Source organism: Haliotis asinina, chromosome 16 (assembly GCF_037392515.1).
Source record: "Haliotis asinina isolate JCU_RB_2024 chromosome 16, JCU_Hal_asi_v2, whole genome shotgun sequence".
Lineage (NCBI taxonomy): Eukaryota > Metazoa > Mollusca > Gastropoda > Lepetellida > Haliotidae > Haliotis > Haliotis asinina.
Genome location: NC_090295.1, coordinates 4,852,211 through 4,879,171, shown reverse-complemented (window position 1 = coordinate 4,879,171; position 26,961 = coordinate 4,852,211). Strand labels below are relative to the sequence as shown.

General features: G+C 40.3%; 1 protein-coding gene across 2 annotated transcripts in view; it reads left to right on the top strand.

The window, feature by feature from the left end:
* The first annotated feature begins 467 nt into the window (after positions 1–467).
* Positions 468–26,961, top strand: part of LOC137268078 (protein ELYS-like) — a 43,880-nt gene continuing 17,386 nt past the window's right edge. Inside the window, exons 1-22 of one of the 2 annotated variants that reach the window (XM_067802585.1) lie at positions 468–679; positions 1,914–2,051; positions 5,567–5,823; positions 7,007–7,136; positions 7,700–7,843; positions 8,131–8,202; positions 11,972–12,080; positions 12,285–12,410; positions 12,789–12,873; positions 13,434–13,599; positions 15,721–15,859; positions 15,967–16,057; positions 16,311–16,404; positions 19,168–19,229; positions 19,475–19,594; positions 20,663–20,753; positions 20,942–21,031; positions 22,037–22,177; positions 22,618–22,722; positions 25,048–25,144; positions 25,553–25,673; positions 25,904–26,017. In XM_067802585.1, coding sequence (XP_067658686.1) covers positions 1,937–2,051; positions 5,567–5,823; positions 7,007–7,136; positions 7,700–7,843; positions 8,131–8,202; positions 11,972–12,080; positions 12,285–12,410; positions 12,789–12,873; positions 13,434–13,599; positions 15,721–15,859; positions 15,967–16,057; positions 16,311–16,404; positions 19,168–19,229; positions 19,475–19,594; positions 20,663–20,753; positions 20,942–21,031; positions 22,037–22,177; positions 22,618–22,722; positions 25,048–25,144; positions 25,553–25,673; positions 25,904–26,017 — 2,469 coding nt within the window. In that variant the 5' untranslated portion in view covers positions 468–679; positions 1,914–1,936. The remainder of the gene's footprint in view (positions 680–1,913; positions 2,052–5,566; positions 5,824–7,006; positions 7,137–7,699; positions 7,844–8,130; positions 8,203–11,971; positions 12,081–12,284; positions 12,411–12,788; positions 12,874–13,433; positions 13,600–15,720; positions 15,860–15,966; positions 16,058–16,310; positions 16,405–19,167; positions 19,230–19,474; positions 19,595–20,662; positions 20,754–20,941; positions 21,032–22,036; positions 22,178–22,617; positions 22,723–25,047; positions 25,145–25,552; positions 25,674–25,903; positions 26,018–26,961) is intronic. The other variant, XM_067802586.1, reaches the window with a different exon arrangement.

Sequence of the window (26,961 nt, the reverse complement as noted above, 5' to 3'; positions counted from 1 at the left end):
TACCTTCCTTTCCAACAGCCAACTGTTATTTCACCAACGTTATTAAAAAGCATTTTTAGTATGTACATACAAAACAATGCTTTTTTCATGTGCATTCAAAAGTTTCACGAAAATACTCTGCAAACATCTTTCAGAGAAAAACAAAACGCAAGGATACATGTATTAAAGTTTATTCTAAAAGGACATTGGAATTTTAAAGAACTATTTCGGCCATTACCCGATGATGCAACAGTTTGTAAAAAGAAAAGTAGTTACAGTAGTGCAGTTCACTATTGGTACATATCACACCATTTTATCATTTAGATCAGTATATTGATCTACAGATGAGAAAGTGTCGTGTCACTCATACACCGGCCGAAGTTACCTCAGCTATCCTCGGCTGATTCCGCTAATCACGGACAGGTCGCCGAATGCGTTAAAGGAAATAGTATTTATCAACTTCCTGTGCAAACGCCTGCGCAGAAGTCGAAAACTGCACGTGTGTGAAAAGATGGCGGTACTTTGAAAACATTGCTGTTCAGTTATGGTTGATCGTCAATTATCCTGATCTTATTTATTGTATTGGACTACAAATTATTGAAGGTACACCACCCAGGCATACTCCACCTATGCCCAATCTCACCGATTGTTTGTGTGAACACTATGACAAGCTAAGTGCCGTTTGTCTGAAGATAACGAAGTGAGTTCCTTAGATTGAATTATTTCACAATTCTTCTGAATATTTTGCGAATGAAAGCATGAATCGAAGTGCTACTGTTGCATGTAGTTGTTGTGTGTGGTGGTTACGTAATACCTTAGGTTGTTTCTGCACTATCTGGGTGTCTGTTGATGTGTGGATGACATTAAGGTTGCTCCTTTCGTTGATTTTCTTCGGGGTCATAGGTAACGCTCTCTCGGCCTGTAACGTCGAGTTGTGAACATTTTTTTATGTTTAGGGTAAATTAATCTGAAATGTTTCAAGTTGTTCGCACAATAAAGTCAACGAACAATGTTCTTGTTGTTAGAAAAGCCTTAGTATCCATTATTACGTCTGTCGTCTGTGTGATGAATACTGCCTTGTTGTAGTTCAAGTGCATTGTCCTCCGAAAAGATGTGATGTGGTAAAATGTGACCCAAGAGGTATCTTAACAGGAACCTGTAATGGACTTGCCTGTTAACAGCTGAGGGGTACTGTAGAGGATCATCCAGGGTCACTGATCAGAATGTGAAACAAGTAGTAAATGCACATGTTACTTGATCTTGTAGTGCATGATGGGGGCGCGGTGGGTGAGCTGGCGAAAGTGCCAGGCTAGTGATCAAGCAAGGTTGAGGTATCGGGATCGAACCCACCTGTGACTGGGTTTAAAAACCTTTGGAGTCAACTTTGTGTGCAGACTCTTTCCATGTTGTCACAACCCCTAGTGTGCAGTACACAACCCTGTGTACTTAAAAGAACCCACAAATCTGTTGGTATATGACCAGATGGTGGCCACATGAATATGTGCATACACCTAGTTGCGGGTACAGCAACGTGCAGTAAACTTGGGCCAAGTACTGTGACTATGTGTCCCACCCAGTCCACCTAGTGCCTAGTGGCAGCAAGAGTTGTATACTGAGCAGGGAGTTGAGATTGGTAATACTATGTGACACTGAGACAGATATCCAGTGATCAGACCCAGTGAATACCAGCGCCTTGAGCAAGCAATAGTTGCATGGATATGTGCGCTGTATAAATATCCAATAATGATAATGCAGCTGATTTTATAACATGTTACATTTGACCACTTTCTAAAATGGTATTGTGTATTCATGAATCATAATGTTTTCATTTTCTAAAATGGTATTGTGTATTCATGAATCATAATGTTTTCATTTTTTTTCAACACCAAGCTAAAATGATATTATTGATAAAGGTTTCCTCCTTGTGTTTTCAGGGGGCAGCCCTCTATCAACTGACATGAGAAATCTGTTGACTCCAAGCAATGTCTCCACACTGCAGTCATTCCAACCAGGAACTCAGAATGCTTTAGAGAAAGTAGAAGTTGCAGGCATCCATGCCAGCATTAGCAAAAGTATGTTGAAAATAATGTTTCTCATCTTACATGTGATATCATTACATCACTCTTCAGTGTTACTGAATATTTAATGTAAGAAATGGCATAGATAAGATGATTGAACTGATCCTGCTATGCAAGATTCTGAGATACAGTTGTGGTGATGGGCTCATGTAGACAGCATCTATGCTAGTAGGAATGAGATTGTTATTTATAGGAGGGCGATGCTGGCCTTGCTGACTTGGCTGACACATCATCACATCCCATTTGCACAGATCGATGCTCAGACTGTTGATCACTGGATTGTCTGGTTCATATTTGATTATTTACAGATGACCACCATACAGCTGGAATAGTGCTGAGTCACAGTGTGTGTGGCACAAAACTAAATTCACTCATTCACTGAGTGAGTTAAAGATGAAAACTACTTACTAGTTGTAGTAAATGATTGATAACCAAAAGGATTTTGCACGACACAGTCAATATGTCATAATGAGCAGTGAGGCATGGTAAATATTTACACTCAGTAAACTGGGTATGTAGCTGAGCATTTTACTCAGTTTGAACTTTGAAAATCTGGTGTAGAATTCCTTCTGTATAACACTTAGTATGCCATGAGTCACATTATCAGAAATCGAATCAGATTAATCTGAGCAACCATGTTTGTTTCTCGGACCCCTCAGACTTCCTTTGAGAATCTTTTAAATCTGGCAAGAGATGATGCCATGTGAATCCCTGGCAACACAATTTACTATAAACATGATAGAAGTCATTAGCAGCAACAAATAATACACTCAGTGTTTCCTGCTGACTTTAAGAATGAATAGACTCACTCTTGTACTCTTGTAACCATTACATATGAAAGACTTGTGGTTAGTCTTAAGCAAAACACCACAGTCATTCTTTATAAATGCGTGGTTAATTAATACCAAGCGATTTAAAGTTGCCAAAAAGTCATCTGCTTTACTCTTGCCCATCAACAAAACCAGACAGGTTGCATAACTCTGTAGCCAGAGCACTGTTGTGATGTCATGTTCAGTTAGTTGTATATGAAATGTGTAACAAGCTTGTCAATTTGCTGATGACTCAATGTCATTAAAGACATGCTGAATCGTTAGGTATCCTTCAAATGCTCCTAGGTGTAGGGTGATGCTGTCACCATATACATATTTCTACGTGATTCCTCAGTTCATGCTAAATCGGGTGGTTAAACACCTACCTCGCTTCCAAGATAGAAGATGCTGTTTACATTTGTTTTCATTGAGTTAAAAAATCAAAACTGCTTTCTAGTTGTAGTAAATGATTGATAACAAAAGGATTTTGCGTGATGCAACTTGTAACATAATGATTTCATAGTACTATAGTAGTATGACTGTAATTACACCGACACCCACTTCGCATCCAAAAGTGAGGTTGTTATGTTATTTGTAATGTCATGCAGAACCCTGTTGTCTATCAATCAAATACATATTTTACTACCAGTAGAAAATAGTTTAGATTTTGTAACTCTGTGAAAACAATCCAAAATAGCATTTATTCAGAGACAGGTGAATGTTCGCTACAGGGGGCCAACACTTATTAAAATCGTGGCATCGCAGTCTAAACTCAGTTTGAGAATCAATTAGATCATGGTTTGGTTTCATCAAGATAAAATGTTCAGAACTGCTTCCTACTCATAGTTAAATTTGTTTTTGAATCATGACCAGAAAGATTTTGTATGACACCTCTTCCAACAGAACAATAAATAACCATTACGGCAGCGAGCAAATTTGACTGAATCATCTATGAAAATAAGTTGTATCTTGGAAAATAAGCAAAGCAGGTGACAAAACTAAATGGCAGTAGATTGTGAAAACATAAAGCTTTCATTTTTCAAAGCAGTTGTCACAATTGCAAGTTTAGACGAACCTATAAACAAGATAATCTACCCCTGGAAATATCCATGAATTCTACAGCAGCCCACATAAGTATACTTCACAGATTGGTTCAAGTTTCATTCACAGGACAGAATTATGCACTGTTGGCAAAAAGGTCGATTTAAGGCAAGGCAGGGTTTCATTTATAGCGATGTCAATAAATGATTTATGTGTTTGTACCCTACTAGAGTTTACATGATCTTTAATTATTTATCAGACACTGTGTCTGGCTACTTCAAGTTTTACTGAACCCGGTTGTATCAAACTTTAATTGAGCTGTAGTGGTTAATTATGCTATGATTAGTTAATCATTGCTTATCTTCAGTTGCATGAAAGCCTTAATAAAGGAATCCCTTCATTAATCCATCATTAATCTAATAAAGGTTTGGGGGTGTGATTAACTCATCATTAGCCATGTCAACATGGCAGACAACATAACATTCCATCAACTACCTATTCGAAAACCCTTTTTTTAGCGTTTTGAAACATTTTGTCACATTTTGTCTTGATTTCTTCGGACGTTCTGTTCCATACCCCTAGGCTATTGATCTCGGCCATTATTTTGTCCGATATGTGCTTCATTTTGTCATGAGGAATGAAGTTAGTTAGTTTTCTGTTTAACACACTGATGTGATCTTCAGCTAGGCCTGTTGGAAGTTGTATTTCAAAACTTTCAAAATTTTTGCTACGATTTCTGACGACAGCCATCATGCAGACGACAGATTAGTGTTTACCTGCAATGTATCATGGAAAATAATTAGGGGATTCCCTTGGGTTAATGATGGTTTAATGACAAGACCTTCATTGGAGGCATATTCAGTTAATGGATGTTCAAATAGGGGTTTCTGCAACTGTATTTAAACACATCATTAACTAATCGAACATTAAGAATTTAATCAATGATTAGTGTTCAACTGATGATTACATAATTACTAGTTAATACAACAGGGTCCTGGTCATGAATGAAATTTGCTGGCCATGTCCTATTATCATGCCTTAAGTATACGAACAAATTCAAAATAACGACATAAACCTTTTGACATGTGGTTAGACAATCGGGAAAACATCAACTTTCTCCAGTTCATTGCATTATAAGCTATAATTCGAGGTAACAATAATTGAACTGAACTTTGTGAACGACTAATTACATTGACGAACCACAATGTGCCAGATTGAATGTCATTTTTGATACATGATTATTTACCGGATACTAGTTAGCTTTCAATTTTCCAGTCCCCAACAAATTATGCCTGCAATTTTCAGGTAAATACCAGGACCTAGTTGTATTAAACTATAATAAAGCTTTAATCGTTAATTATACTATAGTTTGCAATGCATCATGGGTAATATTTAGGGGATTCCCCTAAGTTAATCATGGCTTAATGACGGGACCTTCATTAGAGGCATACTTAGTTAATGGGTGTTGAAGTAAGGGTTTATACAACTGTATTTAAACACTTCATTAACTCATCAAACATTAAGAATTTAATCAATGATTAGTGTTTAATTGATGATTACATAATTACGTGTTGATACAACCGGGTATAGCAAAGGGAAACACTGCTACTACTGAAACCATCACACATTGAGTAATTCATGATGATTTGGCTTCATCAGATGGAAAAGCAACATGGCTATACCATGGACCCTCCCTGGAAGTCATCTCAACCAACACAAGAGATAGACTGGCATCTTGGCAGTTTGGGGCTGTGTTGAAAGATGCAGGTACATTCATTACGAGTGTCAAGGAACTCAGCTATGAAGGGAGGCTCAAACTGGTGGTGGGTCTGCACACTTTCTCTGGCCAGGGAATGGTGTGTCTGCTGGACGTCTCCACGTCACAAGTGGTCAAGGCTGTGGAACTGCCTTATCAGGTGAGAGCTGCTGGATGTGTGGGGTAACTGCAAAGCTTCAGCTATGAGAAAAAAATTAGTTTCTCTGACTTTAATTTCTGTCTCTTAAACTTTGCCCAAAATGGTTCTTCGGGACCGTTCATAATTTATGGCTACATGACTTGGATTATGGCTTTGATGATGTTATCTTGTCCTGAGCAGATCTCCCAAACGTTAGGTTGATCTAGCTTGGTACACATATTTGCTGTGTTCACCATGATTCCTAGATGTGCCATTTTGGGGTTACATCACTGTGTGAATTTTGAAGATTTTTATAGATATCAAATTCTTTATTATGAGTACACAACATTTTGGCGTTAATGCTTTTCCGAAACGTTTTCTCATAATAGAGAAGTTTATATCCATAAAAATCTTCATTCTTATGTATTTTACTTCTAAATGCCCTTCAAAGACTTGTGTGAATTTTATTTTTTTGTGGTTTCCATGATAGCAAGTTTGACTGACTGAAATTGTTGGTTGTGCTCCACCAGAGCATAACTTTCTTCACCAAACTTGGCATATGGATAGGTTTGGTGGTATAGTGGGGTCTCTTGGTAGGTTTGGGTTTCTAAGTAGAATATTTTTCTGTTTCCATGGCAACAAGTTCGATCTTGACTGAATTTGATAGTAGTGTTCTTTTCTGGAGCAGAACTGTAAACCATCACAACGTTCTCCTTCCACTCTGCCAGTGGAAGGAGAAACACTGACACATTGTCATGATATTTAGTAGACATGTTCATGAATAGTATTTAGATGCTTAAATGGATATTGATGACTTTGTCTTCTTGTTATGTACAAAATTGTTGACGCTACCCTCATACATGTGTACAAAATTGCTGAATCTCCACCCTCACCCTCTTCCCCTAGATCAAGATGGGTCAACCTCCTTAACGTCATCATCATCTCTACACTCAGAGTTACGCCCCTTGGGCATGTCAGAAACTTATAATGCTGAGTCCAGTTTTTTGGTTGAATTTCATATTCATAATCAGTGAAACTGGCTGAAGCTGGTTTGTAACCTTTATTCAGATTGGTCAATTGGACTGAAATGTGTGTCATGTCTACCTGTCGTGTGAAAATGAAATGTTAATTTGAGACCATGTGATCTATGGCTTGGATTCAGGTAGTGCAGAGATCTAGACAATATGGTTCTTGATTTCCACAGGTGACGAGTGTTGAGACTGTGCTGTCCTATGGTGGAGATGGAGTCCCAGAGTGGGCTATCAGCGAGCAGATGAGATGTTTCTATGGCATTGTGGCAGTTGGGACACAAGGGGGATATGTGTACCTCATAGGTAAACTTTACTTCGATAGCCACTGGCTGTTAATGTTTAAACATAGCCAAATTTAAACTTGAATTAAACTGTAAATTGTGTGTTTAATTGAAAATTGAAATGTTAATGTTCTGTTGAAGAGCTATTTTAATTATGTTCTGGTTGGTTTATTTTAAAATTGTGATATGCCCACCCCACCTATTTTACTGTCCTTTGTCGAAAGATATCTTAAAAGGATTACCATGTTTTCATCACTACAGTCTGTTTGAATCAGAAAGGAACTGATGAATCGTAAATTTTATCATTGTACAAATTGCCACATAAATATAAATAGTACACATGTTTATAATTTACTAATACCCAACAGCTTTCTGATATTTGAAATTTGTCCAGACTCCACCAAAAAAGCTGTTGAAGAAAGTTGTTTTTCATCATTGAAAACGCAGAAGTTGTTATTTGTCTGTGGCTGACTCAAACTGACTGTATATAGCTGTAATCTTGCTGAGGTGATCTAAAATTTTGTCTCACTATTGAAGAGCATTATGCTTTTAATTTTCATCATTAAACCAACAAATATGTTTCAGATATGAACCTGGATGATGAGGAGGAGACATCAGATGAGGTCAGTCCAAGCAGCCTCTTCTTCATCACACCTCGGTGTCGCAATGTCAAGGACACACGGAAGGAGGCTCTGTCCAGATCCCAGCATCTGTGTCTGGTGCTTGATGGTACACCAAGTCTTGTTTAACTTAAAACGACAACTTTTTGTGGGAAAAGAAAATCTGAGCTGTATTGTTTTATTTCTTCTTACCATACTTTTGTCCATAAAAGTTATCCACACAAAAACAAGGTCGAAAACATTTCATCTGAATTCTGAATTAACCTTGAAGTTGGTTAAGAGAAGTATTATTCTATGTATATCTAATTTTGGTTTGCTAATGTTTCATTCACTCATGTCTGTGTTCTATACTGGTATCACTGCTATATGATGAAGACAATTTTATTACTGTTTCAGAAAATTCTCATTGCAAAGGAGAGTTCTGTTTCCGTCGCCCTGATGACTCCATTGTGAAAGACTACAGAACAGGTACGCTAATATCAGCCTAAGACTACAATTGTAGCATGACTCAGGAGTATCGGAATATATCAATTGACACATGACAAAGGGTATATTCGATACCTTGTTTCTCCGTTCGTAATCCGTTTGTTATTTTTCAACAAAAATTGGTAGATGTGTCAAACAGAACTCTAAAATGGTGCCTTTTGCAATTTACAGATTTTTGCCTTTTTTGTTTTTCTTTGTTTCCATGGATATATTTTGGACTTAGTTTCAAAAAGGGAAGAGTGGGATTCATTTATGGAACACAACTCAAAAACCTTTCAATATCTTTCTACAAGACTTGACAGATATATCCATCAGATCTTGAAGTAGTGCCTGTTGCTATTCTTTTACCTCCTTGGGGTACTTATGTCCTTTAAAATGTTTATTTTACAATTCCAATTATGGTTGTAACCATATTTTTCAATAAAATCTTTACAAAACAAAAACAATAGCCCTACAGAGCCCCGCAGAGGCCCCCCCACTGCCAAGAGCAGCTAACTCTAAGCATAAACCTTGTACATCACTTTTCATGCTGTCGTTCTGCTGAATGCATGGTGTTTGTTTTGAGTTTACTCTCTTACCAATACGATGATGCATGGGCCCTTTCTTTACAAAAGGGTGTTACATGGACTTCATATACTGATATTCTCATTCCTCCTTTGCTAAATGACTGTAGCTTGTAGCATTTAAATATCGCCTGTGTGTTTTAATTATTGTTAGTTTCCTCTGTGTGTTACGTGTTTGCTGCTTCACAGTCCCTGCTAGTAGCTCTGGTGTGGTTCAGTGTGTTGCAGTTTAAGCCCTGTGCATGGTGCAGTGCCACACTACCGCCACAGGATGGTCATAAACTGTGCCTCCAGTGTTAGCCGAGAATGCTCACATTGATCAAGGATGTTCATAACACGGCCTTGCATCAATATTTTCCTGTTATGTTAGTTTGTGTTATGTTACACATATACACATTTCATATGTTTACACACTGGCTCAGAGTACTGAGGTGGTGTTTTTTTTCTGGTTTTTTGCACCTTCTGCGCATTCTTTCAGACATGCAGATTTTATGTTTTCAGTAATCTGCTTCATTGGGGATTATATTTGATAAAAGGTTTCTACACATCTCCCACAATCAATGTTGCAGCACTAACGATTGATCTATTACTTACAGCAGCAGCGGAGTTAGTGCACACTCTTTTCTCAGACGTGGGTTCCATTCTCTGACAGGAGATAAGTACCTTGTCTTGGGGTCGAGATTGCACCGGCGCACATTTTAGGGGATATAGCCCCGTTTCACAAAACTCTCGTAAGCCTAAGATCTGGTAACTTTTCTCGTAGCATTTGCACGTCCTGCGTTGCAGAATAGCAGGTACAATTTTTACGAGAAAAGCTATGAGATCTTAGGCTTATGAGAGTTTTGTGGAACGGGCCCCTGTGCTCGGACTTTTCTCGTAACAATTGTACCTTCTATACTGTTACATAGGACATGCAAATGTTATGAGAAATGTTATGAGATCTTAGGCTTAGGAGAGTTTTGTGAAACAGAGCCCAAGGCTTGAGCTTTAGTACGGCACTGATCCCCATCACTGGTACCTCAGGTCTCAGCCTGATGTGTATCAACGACCTGGCTATGTGGCTGTTGAATGTGACAGAGTTAGTGATCAACGTCCTAGCTATGTGGCTGTTGAGTGTGAAGGAGTTAGTGTGTTACCAATCACCTCGGCACTTTGTGGAATATCCATCTTCACCAAGGGAACCTTGCATTGCCTTGCCACTCCTGTGTGGGCATTTCTATAGCAATATAAGCTATGTTTGACTGTGCTCAGTGCACTTTTGGCGGCAGTACTGTGAGAACCCTGATTTGTGAGGCTACTCTCCAGTGCCAAGGGATCGGGGTCACTTTCGAGGTGCCTGGCATCGGTTCCGCGGATGTGCTGACTCTTTTGGTGTAATTATTATGATTTTGACTTATTAATTACACCATTTCACTTATTATGCAAAAATTAGGATTTTCCACTGGTTTTAGGAAAATGAATATAGTGGATAAAATTTCACAAGGAAGTGTTTTGTAACACTTTCATGTAGGGGTTAAGAAATGGCCTTATTCTCATGGAAATTGTTTATTCTTAGAATTGTGCTCATTCCAATTAATTTGCAAGAAATTTAAGTATCTTGTGTCACCTGACCAATAGTTTTTATGTCACACGTTGTAACCAGCAGAAAGCCTTCATTTGCCATTACTGACTTATCACACATTCTAACTCTAAGGATCGTGTTCAGTTTGGTCTTTTGGTTCTCTCCAGTGGAGAGTGTCCTGCAGCTCTGACCAAGTGATAACCGGTATCAGTTCTGTGTTCATAGTTGATATGGTTTGTATCACTGCATTGTATAGCCTTACCACTCTTTAAGGTTCTGTTGGGTTTAGGTGTAAATTCGTTCCATCTGTTCTCTTCAGTCAAGAGAGGGCGGGTCCGATTTTGAATGCTATCACCATTCATATGCATAAATCTGTCTTAAGTCAGAATTGGGCATGGACCCTCTGGTCACTGTCGGGTATGCCTCAATTCGGTATGCTGCAAGTGCTGTGACCAACATAGCGTAATAGCGAGCCAAGATATCTTCGGCTACGTTTTTTGCTATTCAGGGGATTTTTGCACGTTGACACTTTTTCCCTGTTCCTGAGGCTTCAGGATTTGGCAGTTTGTGTTTATGAGCACATCGGGTGATGTTGATTTACACATGCCCTCCTCACATTGAGAGCATTTTATTGGGCTGTTTTATCCAGCTTTCCACTTATACAATGACGTTTGTACCAGTTCGATTTCCTTAGAAAGTTTTCAGAGAAAATTTCTCAGGTTTTTCATCGAGGTCACACCAAAACCTTCTCCCTAACACGTGGGGTGTATTCGAGCATTAGTTTGCAGTACATATTAGCTCTCTCCTGGGTTATGGGCTTTTTTCATGCTTTCCTTCCCCTTGCCTTTCACCACACTACGCTGGTTGGGGCTATATTAGGGTTGGTAGTTGTTTTGGCATGTCACCATACATTCCTTTCCATTGTAATGGTTGGGGTTTGGAGTTTTATGTCATTTGATTTCACGTATGAACTTGTGCTTGCTATACCCGCCCTAGCCATGCCTCGGCCCGATTGACATCAATGGTCAGGTGACTCAGTGTGTTTTTTCTACTCTATCTATTGTAGATTTCAGTCCACCATAGGTTTAGTTGTTGCCAGATAGAATACCACTACCGACTCCATGTCTTTTGGATTCTGTCTTATGCTTATTAGTACCCAAAGAAGGATCTCTTTTGAAAAAGAATTGGACAAACCAGCAGAGGTTTCTGATTCTTTGAAGAGAGGAGTCCTTGGGGTAGGACTGCCCACCTCCCCTCATTCTGACTGGGTTGATTCAGCATGAGAAGTGAGGTGCGAGGTTCACGCTTTGAGTTACCTGCTCTTGGCTGTTGGGAGCTGCCAGGGCCCTGAAGGTTTGGTCTCACAAGACAAAAAATAAGTTTTTGTTTGTGTAAATATTTTATCGAAAAATATGGTTACATCTGTTGTAGGATTTAAAAAAGACATTTTAATGCTTACAAGTACCTCAAGGAAGACTCTTTTCAAAGAATCAGAAACCTCAGTAGTAACTTTAAGTAACTGTCTGCTCTTTCACATTTGTGGTGGCAGGGGGAATTTATCATCCATTTTCAACCATGGAAACCCTCACTGTTAGTGGCAAGGTCAAATTGTCTTTTGTTTCTTCAGATTCTATCAGCATCACATGCCTGAAGTACATCCCCCAAGACGGCAATCTGGCTGTTGGGTTCAGCTTTGGAGGCTTTCAGCTGTGGAAACTGTATGCCCCTGTTATGGAGTAAGTTGGGAATAGTCTTTGTGTTTTTCTGTTTTTCAGAAATTAGATACTCTTTTCTGAAGACTTTGGTGTCATGTCCAACCAGTTTAGAGAGCTAAATGCTGATTAGCTGTCTTGTAAGTGTTTTAGATACTAGTACTTCCATCCGAAGAGGATTTTGATTTTTGTTGAATTTGAGAGAATCTTGTCACTATTTCTGTTCAGGTACTCGAGTCGTCTTGAAGCAGAACCAACAGCTGTGTCTCATATTCTGTACCAGGAACCAGAGAACGACCCCAAGAACTTCTGCTACATCTGGGTGGGCAGGGACAACTCTGTCGTCAATGTTGGGTGGGTATACTGGTGTACTTGTGCTGGTTTTACTAACCCATGGATGTCCATGTTGTCCAGGGCACTACTGCAGATTTGCAGAGTTGTGTCCCTTTGCTATACCCTGACCTGTGATTGTGGCCTTCTACTTGGGATGACTATTGGTGGGGAAATAACTATAGTTGATAGGCAGGTCAAGGTGGCTTCATGGATGGGCTGACCTGGTTACGAGTGTCATCGTGGGATGTTGACCATCATTCCTGATCTATTCTGATCATTACTGAGTCACCTTTGCCAGAATACAACTGACAGCATATGACGGACAATGTTCACTCTGTTTGATCACACTGACTTGTAGTTTGAATGTATATGTTCTGTTTATCCTCACTGTTGTTTCAGACAAGAGAGCATCAGCACAATCTCTCTGTATCAGCTGAGTTACGGAAAGAAGACATTTTATGCCAACTATGGCGTGTTCTTTGAGGTGAGATAACATAGCAACCTCCAACAGATTACATGAAAACCAGTACATGTTATTCGATGAAAATAATGTCTATTTGCCATCTGGTGTTTTGTTGTGTACCAGATGATACACATCTGAATGGTTCTAGTTCATGGGCCTAGGCAGATTAACTACAGTTACATGAAAAAAATGGGTGTTCTGACACTTTTTTGAGTAGTAACCAATATGGTTTCCCTTCACCTGAGACTTCGTGCAGCAGTTAAGCATAGCTGATACCAAGTATTGAGCTCAATCATTTGTTGACATTATTAAAGGTTACTGAAATGAGAAATTCTTGATAAGATTTTACTTTTATGTTAACATTGTTTGAAAATTTCCATTGACAAATGACTAAATTTGACTTTTGTTGTGAAGGGTAGAGGTATATGTAATTCGACAATCGCTGAACTGTTTGAGAGGTATTGTAGAAGTTGTAAGTTGTAATCCATAACGAAATGCCACTATTGTACAATAAAGAAGTTAATCATCTAAGACTTCCCATTCCGAACAAATGGCTGCAGCTGTGCTATTTCTGTGTTCAGGAGCTGCACTCTGTGTGTTTGCGGATCGAGCACAATCTCGCCGCCGACCCGTACAGCAGCAGTACCAAGTCCACGTGGATGAGTCAGATAGTGTCGTGCTACACTCTCACCAACCCACTCTACACTCCACCGTCACTCCTGCATGAGAATGAGTCTTTTGAGGAAAGTAAGTCACATTTGTGCGTGTTGTTGACCTCTGTTAAGTAACTTGCAGCATGTCCTCTGTTAAGTAGCTAGCAACATGTCCTCAGTTAAGTAACCGGCAGCATGTCCTCTGTTATGTAGCCAGCAACATGTCCTCAGTTAAGTGACTGGCAACATGACCTCTGTTGAGTACGGTATATTACCACGTATAAGCCGACCCCCTAACTTGACCCCCCAAATCTGTGTCAAAACAGTGTGTTTGTGCATAAGCTGACCCCCTGCATCAGTCTTGGATGTCAAACATAAGTATGGTTGTGGTCAATCCACACCACAAGACATCTCGCAGTTACAGCCTTGGATGTGAAACGTAAGTATGCAAAGGGAGAATAATATCTGATAAAGATAATACTGACCATTATTCTAAAAATCTGTGTTTGTTTTCTGTTCTAACCACAAACATATGTTAAACCCAACAGAATTAGAATTATAAACTATTTTTTCCTATTTTATTGGAAAAAATTATCGTATACTTGCATCATCAATGGGTCCATATCATCAAGTTGTCAAAGAGCAAAGTAACAATGTTTTGGGGAGATAATTAATGAATGTGAATAAGCTGAAGAATAGAATCAACAACAGTACTAGTAAAAGTTGTCAGATGAACATTATAACTTACTACGTCCATTTTTTTTGAGCGATTGTGTGCCGTACCTCAAGTGACATCTCGGCTTTCGTCGCCTCGAACTTCACGCTCGGACACGATGTTTAATGATAAAAAATGTGCATAAAGCTTTTTTGTCAATGGTCATAACCTATCACGATACATGCACTAATGTCCATAATGCATGTATGGATGGTGGCATGTTGCCTAACACATTCAGAATAGCATGATTTTACTCAAAACTTTCATCTGAGTCTATAAGTTTACAAAGGACATTAATGATCCATTGCTGTTATCTGATTCGCTGCCATAGGTCACGTGTTTGATTTTGACCATTCACAATCCTTTTAGCAGATTGTGGCATATAAGCGTCATTAGAAACTAGTTTTTATCCAATAAGATTGCTTCTTGCAAATCGGAAAATACTCTTGGCAAGGTTGATGTTCAGAACTTTCGAACGATACCCACCATCAAATGAATCGCCACCTCACATGTTACCTTTACGTAATTTCGAAAATGGAGGTATTTGCCCAAGTTACCGTTACCGAGCGGAAAGCCATTGACATTGGGGAAAAGACGGCCATAGATATTATTTGAGAAATCTGTAGTACTAATTTTCCGATTAGGCGAAAATGAAAATGTAAAAGGGTAAAGGGAAACTGACTCTCAGCTGGGGGATATAATGACATGTTACAAGTGATTGCCCCTACTCCAATATTCGCTCACTTCTTGCAAGTGCTTGTGCAAACAACAAAACAATAGCGATCGGGCCCCCTATCGCTTGCGTGGCATCTTCGAAACAACAGGAAGCAATCACTGTATGTGAAGTGACAGGAAACAGCTGATCTGATTGGCACGTCAAATGGCAACCAGACAGGATTTTGATTTTTAAAACATTAACATTGTGTGTAAATAGGTAGGTACAGAACTTAATAATGACTAAGGGCAAAGTAATTTGAAATAATGAAAACTGTATGCTTTGATTTGTATTTTATTGATCAGACATAACAACGTGGCTGTAATTGTCGTAGACTTCATAGCAGGTCTACCGCTAACCTGTAAGATTGTCCAGACATGGCACTGACGACCAGAAAAAATTACTTTCGTGAAATTGTGCCTCATAGATAAGCCAACCCCCTTCTACAGACACTTTTTGGTCCTCAAAATCTGGCTTATACACGCTAATATACGGTAGTTGGTAACATACATTACCACTCTTGAGTATCTGTCAACTGTTTTGAGTAGACATGTACATGGTCTGTATGTCCTGGTTTGACTTGATTGCTGTTTAACATGACTTTCAGTAATATTTCAGCAAGATGGCGATGGTCTGTAAATAATCAAATCTGTACCTGTCAGTCAGGCAATCAACATCATGAACATGATAGTTGAGATACGCTGACGTGTGAACCCAGTCAGTGAGTCTGACCACCTCATCAGTCATAGTCATAGCTATATGACCTCATTGACTCTGTGTTGCAGGTAGCCATGGCCCAGACCTCAGTCTGTGTGTGTTTGTGTGGGAGGTACAGGACAACAGTCCAGGGGACAAGTCACTGTACCATCTGGGCATTTTCGACATGAACAGATGGTACCATGCCCAGATGCCCACATCCATCAGGTACATCACTACATAGTAGCTTCTTGTCTTTTGTTCTTTCGGGTTCATTGTCTGAATTATGTTCTATGCATGGTCCACTTATATGTTTGTGTTTTTGGGTGTTCCAGGATACGAGAGTCGACTATGGACCTGTGTTCCTTCTTTGCTGTGTATCAGCTGGGAGAACTGTGTGACCTTGCCAATCCTGATGCCTTACTTGTGAGTTTGTGATTACGTTGATGATAACATTACTTCCTGATCTCAATCACCAATCTCAACCATGAGAGAAAATGTCCTTCTAAACCCTCACCAGCCATTAATTATATCCACTGGTTTTATAGACTGTGTCTGACTTAAAGTGAGAAAGGAATCATGAAAGCTTCCCACCATCCTGTACATTGTTTTAAGCTGAGCAGAATCTCAAACAACCTGTGGTCTGTAAATGTAAGACGTGTGTGTTATGTGTTACCAGCACCTTGAGGTGAAGCCGGACTCCCTCAAAAGGTACATCAACAATTCCCCACTCACCCCAGAACAACACTTCTACCCCACCGCCCTGGCCTTCGGTGAGTCACAGTCAGAAATATGTGTGTGGTCAATGTTTGGCACCAGTATTGTGTGTACATGCATCCTTGGCTTCTTGTTAAACATTCTGGCGAGGAGTCCAAGAAGGGAAGGTTTCCAGTACCATTCTGGTCTGTTGTAATTCCAAGCAGATCTTTCAATGCTTGGGATTCAAGAAAGAAACAGTTCCTTTGTCATGATTTTGTCTTCTGAATTGAGGAAGTCAGTGACATAGGGAAATACTTTTTTGTTTGTCTTTTGAAGCTTTTCCAACTCTTAAGATTCCAGTATGTTTTTGCTTTTATGTCCCCTTCTTATATGGCATGGGGCATATAGGATTACCCTCCGTGTCCGTCCGTCCGAAACAGGAATGTACACTATCCACATCTGCACAAAACGTGCTCTGTGGATTTCAGTGAACACATTTGCTAGGGCTTTCTTGGGATTCTAATGGTGTAAACTGTTTTAGAGGCATTTTAGAAGTTGCTGAGCTAAAGGTGACGGAACAAGTTTTTTGGATGATCAATTTCTTTATTTTCACAATGGCGCCATTTCGGTATGGATTCTTATACCGTTTTCAAGCATATGGGAGCTGCAACTGTGGCAGCAACTACATTGGGGAAACATCCAGACCACTAAACATTCGCATCAAAGAACACAAGACATCAACAAACAAAGCAGACAAAAAATCAGCCATTTTGGAACACATCACCAAATTTCCTGACCACAAAATCAATTGGAACACTATCAAAACACTCTTCAGCAACAAACATGATTACAACCAGAGAAAATTGGAAGAAGCTATTCACATCCACAGACACAACCCTTCCATAAACAGGGAATAAGGTATATTTCTACCTAACCAATTTGACACTTTAATCAACAAATATTAATCTCTCACTAATCCTCCATTATTGGTCCCCTCAACGCTGTAATCCCCCACCCCGCCCCACCCCACCCTCACCCCTGGCTTCATACTAATCACTGGTTATATCAACAACTCTAGTTAAATCCTTTCATGTTTTTGTTAACTCATCTCAATTATGTTGTTGTTATTGTTAATCTTCTCAGCTATAGCTCATGTATATAAACTGTTACACCTTGTCCTCCCATATGCTTGAAGACGGTAAAAGAATCCATACCGGAACGTTGCCATTGTGAAAATAAAGAAGTTGATCATCCATAAAACTTGTTCCTTCAACCATTCTAATGGTGTGCATGTCAAATTTTTTTTGGTATTTTTTAGGGTTTTTTTTTTTTGTAAGTTTAGAGACATTTGAACTGAGGTATATTTTAATAAATTTCTCTGTGATGATAGTGTAAGATTTGAATGAACTTCTTTTGTAGGGACTCTAAAAGTGTGCATTTAATTTTTTATGCAATTTCTTAATTTTGTCACTTTTACAGAGGTTTGAACATAGTTGATTTTTTTCTGTTCTGCCTGTTTGTTCCGTCAGGAGGGTGTACGTTATCGACGAATTCATTTAGATTCCACATGTACTTTGCTCTTTGAACTTACATAAATTTTGTGGAATTTCTCTCTCATGATTTTGAAATATTCTGCGTCCGTTTATATTTTGAGTATTTTGCGTTTTTCTTCCTGATGCAAAAAAAATCGCTGGCTAGTAATATTAAGAAAGGTAAATTTACTTCAACAAATATTTTAGATATTCCTTCAATATTTATCAATACACACACCTCAATTTACTTCAACAAATATTTTAGATATTCCTTCAATATTTATCAATACACACACCACAAAACAAATATTTCTGATGACATCTACTTTATTCAAGAAATACACAGACAAATTCTACACACAATAATTACAAATTGGATGTAGATTATTTGCACTCCCGGACAGTTTAATCAGTGTCACATAACAAATACTTTAACTTTGACAATTACACTTACTGTTGGATTATCGCATCGAGAAGAACGGATGCCCTCCATTCACGAATGATTGAGTCTTTGTTTTTCTTCACACTGTCCAAGATGGTCATAAATAGCTTCTGTATAGTTACAAACCTCCACATTTTGTTTTAGTGACAGACAGACAGACCGACCGACAGACAGACAGACAGACAGACAGACAGACAGACAGACAGACAGACAGACAGACAGTTTTTTCAGTGATACTGGCCACATTGCCTATAGTACAATTGTGGTTGATTGTCAAATAAACAGTCATGTGTTACTATTCTTTTGAACAGCTTTCATGGATTTTAAATACATGTTTTAAATACAAAGCAAGAGAAAGCACACTGTGCATATTTTGTGAGCTTAAAATATTTGCCATTGACGGCTTACAACAGGTAATAGTTTTTAAGTCTTGAAGGTATTCTGTTGCTTATAGTTACATGCCGACTGACACTGAGTTGATACTGTTAAGATCAAAGGGATTAACAAGAAGCGATGTAGTTTAAGTTAACAGTGTTGTGTTTGCAAGGCCTTCTACTCTCTCAAAAATAATACGTTGCAGAACAGGCTGGGTGTATGTTGACGCAAAGTTTTCAAGGCACAGAATATTTCTGGTTTACAGTATGTGTTTCATTGTGACTTGAAAGGTGTGCATCTGATAGCTGCGTAGATGTTTATTGAAGTTCTTGAGTAGAAATTAATCGCCAGAGCACACTCTGTGTAAGGAACTCCTCCTATTGCAGCGGAGTCATCTGTGTCCAGTGGAGTCTTTTTCTATATTTCTTGTTCCAGTATGGGTTTGGTAAAGGTCATACTTTTATTGTACAAATTCCTGGCTGTTACAGATGCTGTGTGTGTATTTGAAACTGGCACGATATCTGCCCAGTTCCTCGGACGACAGAGGCAGGTGAGCTGAAATAAAAACTGTTTACAGTGCATAGTTTGAAAATGCCGTGAGTGTGACATGCAACGTGCAAAGAGTAGAATTTCCTGTCACAGATAGTACACAATATCTCTATGTTATCTACTGTGGATGACTTGCATGTTGAGATAAGGTGGTTGTTTTTGACGTGATTTTCTGCTCTCAAGGCTTTATTTAGAGAGGACATTCAGTGAAGCAAGGAGTGAAATGTGGTGTTGTGTTTCCACCAGGTGTTGTACGACATGGAAGCCAAAGGCCCCTCATGTCTCCTGCAGCCACAGGACGTCTACAACATCTGTCTGTGCACTGGTCTACTGCCTCGTGACCTCACAGCTCACACCACACCTGCAGTAAGTACAACATCTATCTGTGTCACAACCTCACAGCACACACTGTACCGGCACTAAGTACAACATCTGTCTGTGTCACAACCTCACAGCTCACACCGTACCTGCAGTAAGTACAACATCTGTCTGTGTCACAACCTCAAAGCTCATATACCTGCAGTAAGTAAACATCAATCTTGTGTTGACACCTTGCATCACACACCACACCTGCAGTAAGTACAACACCAGCCTGTGCACTGGACAACAGCCTTGCAACGTCACAGCTCACACCACACCTGCAGTAAAAACATCGTCAATCTGTATTGTGACCTCACATCTCACACTACACCTGCAGTAAGCACAGCATTCATCTGCCTCAAGACGTTACAACTCACACTACACCTGCGTTAAGTACAGCATTCATCTGCCTCAAGACGTTACAACTCACACTACACCTGCAGTAAGCACAGCATTCATCTGCCTCAAGACGTTACAACTCACACTACACCTGCGTTAAGTACAGCATTCATCTGCCTCAAGACGTTACAACTCACACTACACCTGCAGTAAGCACAGCATTCATCTGCCTCAAGACGTTACAACTCACACTACACCTGCGTTAAGTACAGCATTCATCTGCCTCAAGACGTTACAACTCACACTACACCTGCATTAAGTACAGCATTCATCTGCCTCAAGACGTTACAACTCACACTACACCTGCGTTAAGTACAGCATTCATCTGCCTCAAGACGTTACAACTCACACTACACCTGCGTTAAGTACAGCATTCATCTGCCTCAAGACGTTACAACTCACACTACACCTGCATTAAGTACAGCATTCATCTGCCTCAAGACGTTACAACTCACACTACACCTGCAGTAAGCACAGCATTCATCTGCCTCAAGACGTTACAACTCACACTACACCTGCATTAAGTACAGCATTCATCTGCCTCAAGACGTTACAACTCACACTACACCTGCATTAAGTACACTATGTGACTGTGTGGCACATACCATTTATGAAAATAGCCAGATATTTCACAAATATATGTGCCTTTCTCATACTGGGTGTTTCTACACACAGGCTCAGCAGCGTCAGGCCTTACTCAACATGGCACTAGACCACTCAATGATCAAGTTTATTAACTGTTGTATCACAGCGTGGGCAGCTGGAGGTGAGTACAACAGCTGGCTTTTACCCCGGTGGTAATATCAAGGACATCTGTAAACATACCATCAGTTCCTAACAGTGTCTTGTTTCAGTAAGCTGCTGCGTCTCTTCTCTTGGATGTGTGGAGTCGTGTGTGTCTTGCATGTTAATTTAGTTGGAAGTGTTTTTTGTGAACATGATTTGTGTTTTCAGAGTTTGTGCAGCAAGGTTGTACTCTGAAGTTCCTGCTGGACTGGGCGTGGGACAAAGTTGCTGCCACCAAACACAATATTGACTCTGTGTGTAAGTACATCTGTATGTGGACAACACTGACACAGTGTCAGTACATCTGTACACTGACATCAAGTCTAAGCACACATGTACACCGACACCAAGCCTAAGTACTCCTGTACACTGACAACTGACACCACGTGTAAGTATACCTGTACATTGACACCATATGTCAGTACATCTAAACTCTGACACCAAGTGTAGGCACACCTTTACGGTGACATTGACACTGTAAGTAACTGACAACATTGAGACCATGTGTAAGTACACCTTCACACTGTTGCTAAGTACACCTTTACACTGACTCTGTGTAAGTACACCTGTACACTTGACAACATTGCTACTGTGTGTAAGAACACCTGTGCACTGACAATATTCACACTGTTTAAGTACACCTTTACACTGACACTGTGTAAGTACACCTTTACACTGACACCGTGTAAGTACACCTTTATACTGACAACATTGATACTGTGTGTAAGTACATGTGTACATTGACAATACTGACACTGTATAAAAGTACACCTGTACACCGACCCTGTAAGTACACCTGTACACAGACAACATTGATACTGTGTAAGTACTCCTGTACACTGACACCAAATGTAAGTTCACCTTTACACTGACACTGTGTAAGTACACCTTTACACTGACACCGTGTAAGAACACCTTTATACTGACAACATTGATACTGTGTGTAAGTACATGTGTACATTGACAATACTGACACTGTATAAAAGTACACCTGTACACCGACCCTGTAAGTACACCTGTACACAGACAACATTGATACTGTGTAAGTACTCCTGTACACTGACACCAAATGTAAGTTCACCTGTACACTGACACCAAGTGTAAGTTCACCTGTACACTGACAGCAAGTGTAAGTTCACCTGTACACTGACACCAAATGTAAGTTCACCTGTACACTGACACCAAGTGTAAGTTCACCTGTACACTGACAGCAATGTTTGTAAGAATACATTATTGATGCATACTACTGACATCATGTTACAGGTGCTCCTCTGTACGACTGGTCTGGCAACCATGTTGACCACCGACTGCTCCAGGTACTGAACAAGTCAAAGGTCACCTTGCATCACCTGCGAACCATCATCTTGACTCTGCTGACTCAGTCGGCACCGACAACAGAACAGGGTATGTCAACAATAGCACCACCTGACGTTTCTACTGTGACATGTCTGTACTTGCCATGTCTGTAGTCTCATGTATCAGTACTCTGGTGTTTTTGTACTTGCCATTTCTGTAGTCTGATGCATCTGTACTTCTGGTGTCTGTACTCTGATGTGTCTGTACTTATGGTAACTGTGATCTGGCGTGTCTGTACTTTCAGTATCTGTACTCTGAGGTTTCAGTACATTCAATGTCTGTACCCAGGTGTGTCTGTACTTTCAAGTCTGTACTCTTGCGTGTCACTACTTTCAATAAAGTACTCCGACATGTCTGTCATTTCAGTGTCTGTACACTGATGTGTCTGTACTTGCAGTGTCTGTACTTGCAGTGTCTGTACTTACAGTGTCTGTACACTGATGTGTTTGTACTTGCAGTGTCTGTACTTGCAGTGTCTGTACTTGCAGGTGTGGTGGAGCTAGAGACAAGGTTGAATGTCATCCAGTTCCTGTCTCAGCATCTGCAGATAGTTCTTTGGTTCATCGATGCCGGTCTGCTGCCAGAGTGTGACGGTAGGAATAATGTTGATGTATTCTAGGAGCCAATGAAGCTGTGATGAAAGTATTAGTGTACTGAACATACAAGGGGGGAGGCAAGAATCTCTGGGATGGTGCAGTATTGCAGCATGAATTTGCTACACAGACAGATATTTGTCATTAGTTTCATGCTATCCTAACATTTGAAAACTTGTACTTAATCGAGTTCACTTTTTGAAAATAAATGGTATTTAAACCAAAATCAACTGTCGACCAAATGCTTCCCGTGGTTATTATCAGAGACTTGGTTTGCACAATTGATTGGTGGTTGTAAAACAACAAACAGAACTCATTGAATTTGGTTTCAGATCCCATTCGTGACCAGTTTTTTTATAGGTGCTTGTCGGTATCAACCCATGTTCATTGGTTTTACCAAACTGGATTTAGGTCTGAGGCCGACTTTTGGCTTTCTTCTCACACTCATGCTAACTATCTGAAATAGTATTCAAAGCAATATAAAACCCTCAGTCTCTTTCACCTATGTTGCATGGTTCAACCCTGGTCTTCTACAGGTTGCAGACATTGATCAGAGAATGAAACTGTGAAACTATGTGAAGATAGTGGAATACTTGAAATCCATTGAAGTTCCCTTCTAATTGAAGGGAATACATTCACCCACCGGAAGCCTGCTGTTCCTTCCAGTATGGTCACATGACCAGCCATGCTTGTCACTCTCTCCTTCATCACCTGACCCAGACAGTTGGACTTGGAGGCACCAGGGGTCCCAATGGGGCAATGAGTTTTTGCTGCATTTTGGTCCTTTTAAACTAAATTGTGTTGTGTTTGGTTTTGGATTGGATTTATTATCATCATGATGTAAAATTATTGTTGAAACATAAGTTTTGGACACGTTTTCTTCAACTTGGTTTTGGTCTCGGTTGATGAGATCATGCTCCCAATGTGAGTTGCAGCTGTCCGCAGTTGGTTCGCATATGTTGTGTCCTTCATGCAAACATGTTTGTTCTTCCGCAGTTTGCTGAGAAGTTTGTAAGAACTTTGTGCTTCCTATTCAGCGGTCCACACTACCAGTGGTCGGTTCTACTGTTTGGAATATCTTTTGCCCTCTGTTCACCAAGCTCATCATCACCAACCTTCATTAATGAGGACTTCACCTGGACGATGCTCAATCATTATCTACTGAGACACTATGGAAGCATCCTGCAACACTATGTCAGTATGGATGAGAGATGTTATATTGAAGGCCTACAAAGCAGCAGGACTTGAACCCTCTGTGAGCTTCCATTCCACACAAAGTGAGGACCTTAGCATTCACACTTGCTCTACATCGAAACTGCTTGCTAACAACTGTAATGGAGGGCTACTTTTGGAAATCAAATATGGTGTTTGCCAACCACTACCTACAGGACGTTGCCACGGAGGACGTCTCTAGCATCCTCCAATTAGGGCTACTTGTCACACAACAACTAACGGTTCCACAAAGATGCTGAGTTTCACTCACCCCTTTATCATGTGATTTATTGATACACTCTGTGGGGTATAATGGTTTAGAGTCCATGTGCACATCTTGAACAGGGTATCATGAGTGTTTATGACCCTGTACTCTTAATAAAGATACTTGTACATGAAGAAGGTCACGACTGGTCTTGATGGAAATCTTGACATACAGTTGCATTAGACACTAGCGGGATGCTAGCTGATCTATATATCATCACGTTCTGGTCAACGAATGCTTCACAAAAAGACCAAGTTTCACCGGATGTGATCCCTCCATCTCACAGATGAATATTAGAACAGGACTGAACTACTGCCGTTATTTTTCCCAAAGTGGGTGGGGAAAGTACTGGATGTACTTATATGGTAGTTCAGCAGAATCCAGTGTGGCTTGTGCCACCACCATTTCCATTGGATTCTGTAAGCATAATAAGCATGAATCAGGATAATGAAAAATATCTTCTGAAAAAAAATATCTTTTATACTTATCCTGACTCAATGCATCAAGCCCTCCCAACCACCCTCTCAGGCATGCTGAATTCACAGCAGTTCTCGTGTCGGGCTTCTGAGATTTTGGAAAGTGTGACAAGCATGGCTGGTCATGTGACCTTATTGGCGGGAAAGGGAGGCTGCTGAGGGGTGAGTGTCTTGTATGTCTGCTTCAATTAGAACGGAACTTTAAGGGATTTCAAGTGTTCCACTGTCTTCGGATAGAAGGAGGAGATAGAGCATAATAACCATGAATCAGGATAGATATAAATATCATTTTTTTTCAGAAAATTACATTTATCAAGGACTGGAGTCCTTTTAACAGTTATCTTTTGAAACATATTTCAATATTGTTGACAGAAATTGGTGATGATGTTGAGGGTCTGTACCGCTTCCCAGCTGGAAACTTGACCCAGGCCTTCAGTTCACGCCGGGCCGAGATACAGAAGTTGCACAGGTATGTGTTACCATAGAAACTGATACAGTTGTTGGGGGTTTTAAACGCTGCACAGTTGAATGTTACCATGGATACCGATGCAAGTGTTGATCGGTCTGAGATACAGAAGCTTCTCAAGTGAGTGCCACCATGGATGCAGATGCAGTTGTAGTAACGGATTTTAGATACAGAAACTGTAACCATGGATACCGATGCAACTCTTGATTGGTGTTACCTATGGATACCACTGTGGTGTTGAAGGCCAAAGATACAAAAGCTGTAATAACATTATTGACTGTAATAATTGACAGGTCATAGGATACCATGGCACAGATGGGGATTGACAATTTTCAACTGTTTTGTCTACTTGAGTGAACATTCTGGAAACAATCAGTATTTATGATTGTTTGGTGCAATGCTATGTTTCAGTGAGATCAGCCCAAGTGAGCTTCTGCTGATTGACGGCTTGGTAGACTGTTGTGGGGATACTGTCCATGACCTCTGGGAGCGAGAAGGAGGGAGTGGCCTCTACCCACCCCCCAGTCTTCATGTAAGTCAAGGCCATATTGTTGTCTGCTAGTTTGAAGTAGGGATAGAGAGTTGTAGATCTTTGGGTCATCCCTGGGTGTGTCATATCAAGACTCAGAGTTGATATTTGATTTGAGTTTTGAGATGAGGTTTTTTGTGACTGTATTGTGTCAAATTTGGAAAACATTGAAGCTGTAATTTTATGAAAGTAAATTTAGTTTGCTGTGCTCAGATTGAATGTTGTGTGTGTAGGCGCTGTTGAACATCTACCTGTTGGAGGATGTGAGTATCGGAGTGAAACATTCCATTGTGTTATACCTCCTGCTGGACCTGGCATCACTCGTGGAGGAGCATCGACATGAACAGGTGAGCATTCTCTGACCACATCCACTGTACTGTCTCCACCTTACACAAACATCACCCACCACCACCTTACACAGCTGACCTGTGAAGGTCCAGGGGGTAGAATAGGCCTTTAGCAACCCATACTTGCCATGAAAGGCGACTATGCTTGTCGTGAGAGGCGACCAACGGGATGGGGTGACACATGTCATCGGTTCCCAATTGCACAGATCGATGCTCATGTTGCTGATCACTGGATTGTCTTGTCCAGACTCCATTATTTACAGACCGCCGCCATATTGCTGGAATATTGCTGAGTGCGGCATAAAACTAAACTCACTCACTCCTTACAGAGCTAGCCCATATCAGAGATGCTCACTACTTCCACTTTGCAGGAGTTACTTTGATGTTCAAATGCACAGAAATTCCACTCCATGATTTGTCTATGAAAAACTCTATTTTTTATAGAAATACAAATATGTTTATGTTTGGAAAAATTTTACTAAATAGCCATTTAAGTATGTTTGTTTGAGTTAAATATTATCTGGTGAAACATGCCCATAAATGACATATTTCCGGGCTAAATCTAAAGATGTTTTCAGAATGGAGGACCCTCATGCACCCGGGTACCTTGCACAACTCCCTCCCCAGCCATACACATGCAGCCTGCTCCCTCACCTTACACAACCAGCCCCACCTTACACAACCAGCCCGACCTTACACAACCAGCCCCAACACCCCCTTACACAACCAGCCCCCACACTCACCTTACACAACAACTAACCCCCTTACGCAACCAGCTGCCCCCCCTACCTTGCACAGCCAGCCCCATTTTGCACAACCAGCCCACACACCCACCTTATACGACCAGCCCCCACCCACCCCCTTACACAGCCAGCCCTATTTTACACAACCAACCCCACACCCACCTTACACAGCCAGTCCCCACTTTACGCAACCAGCCAAAA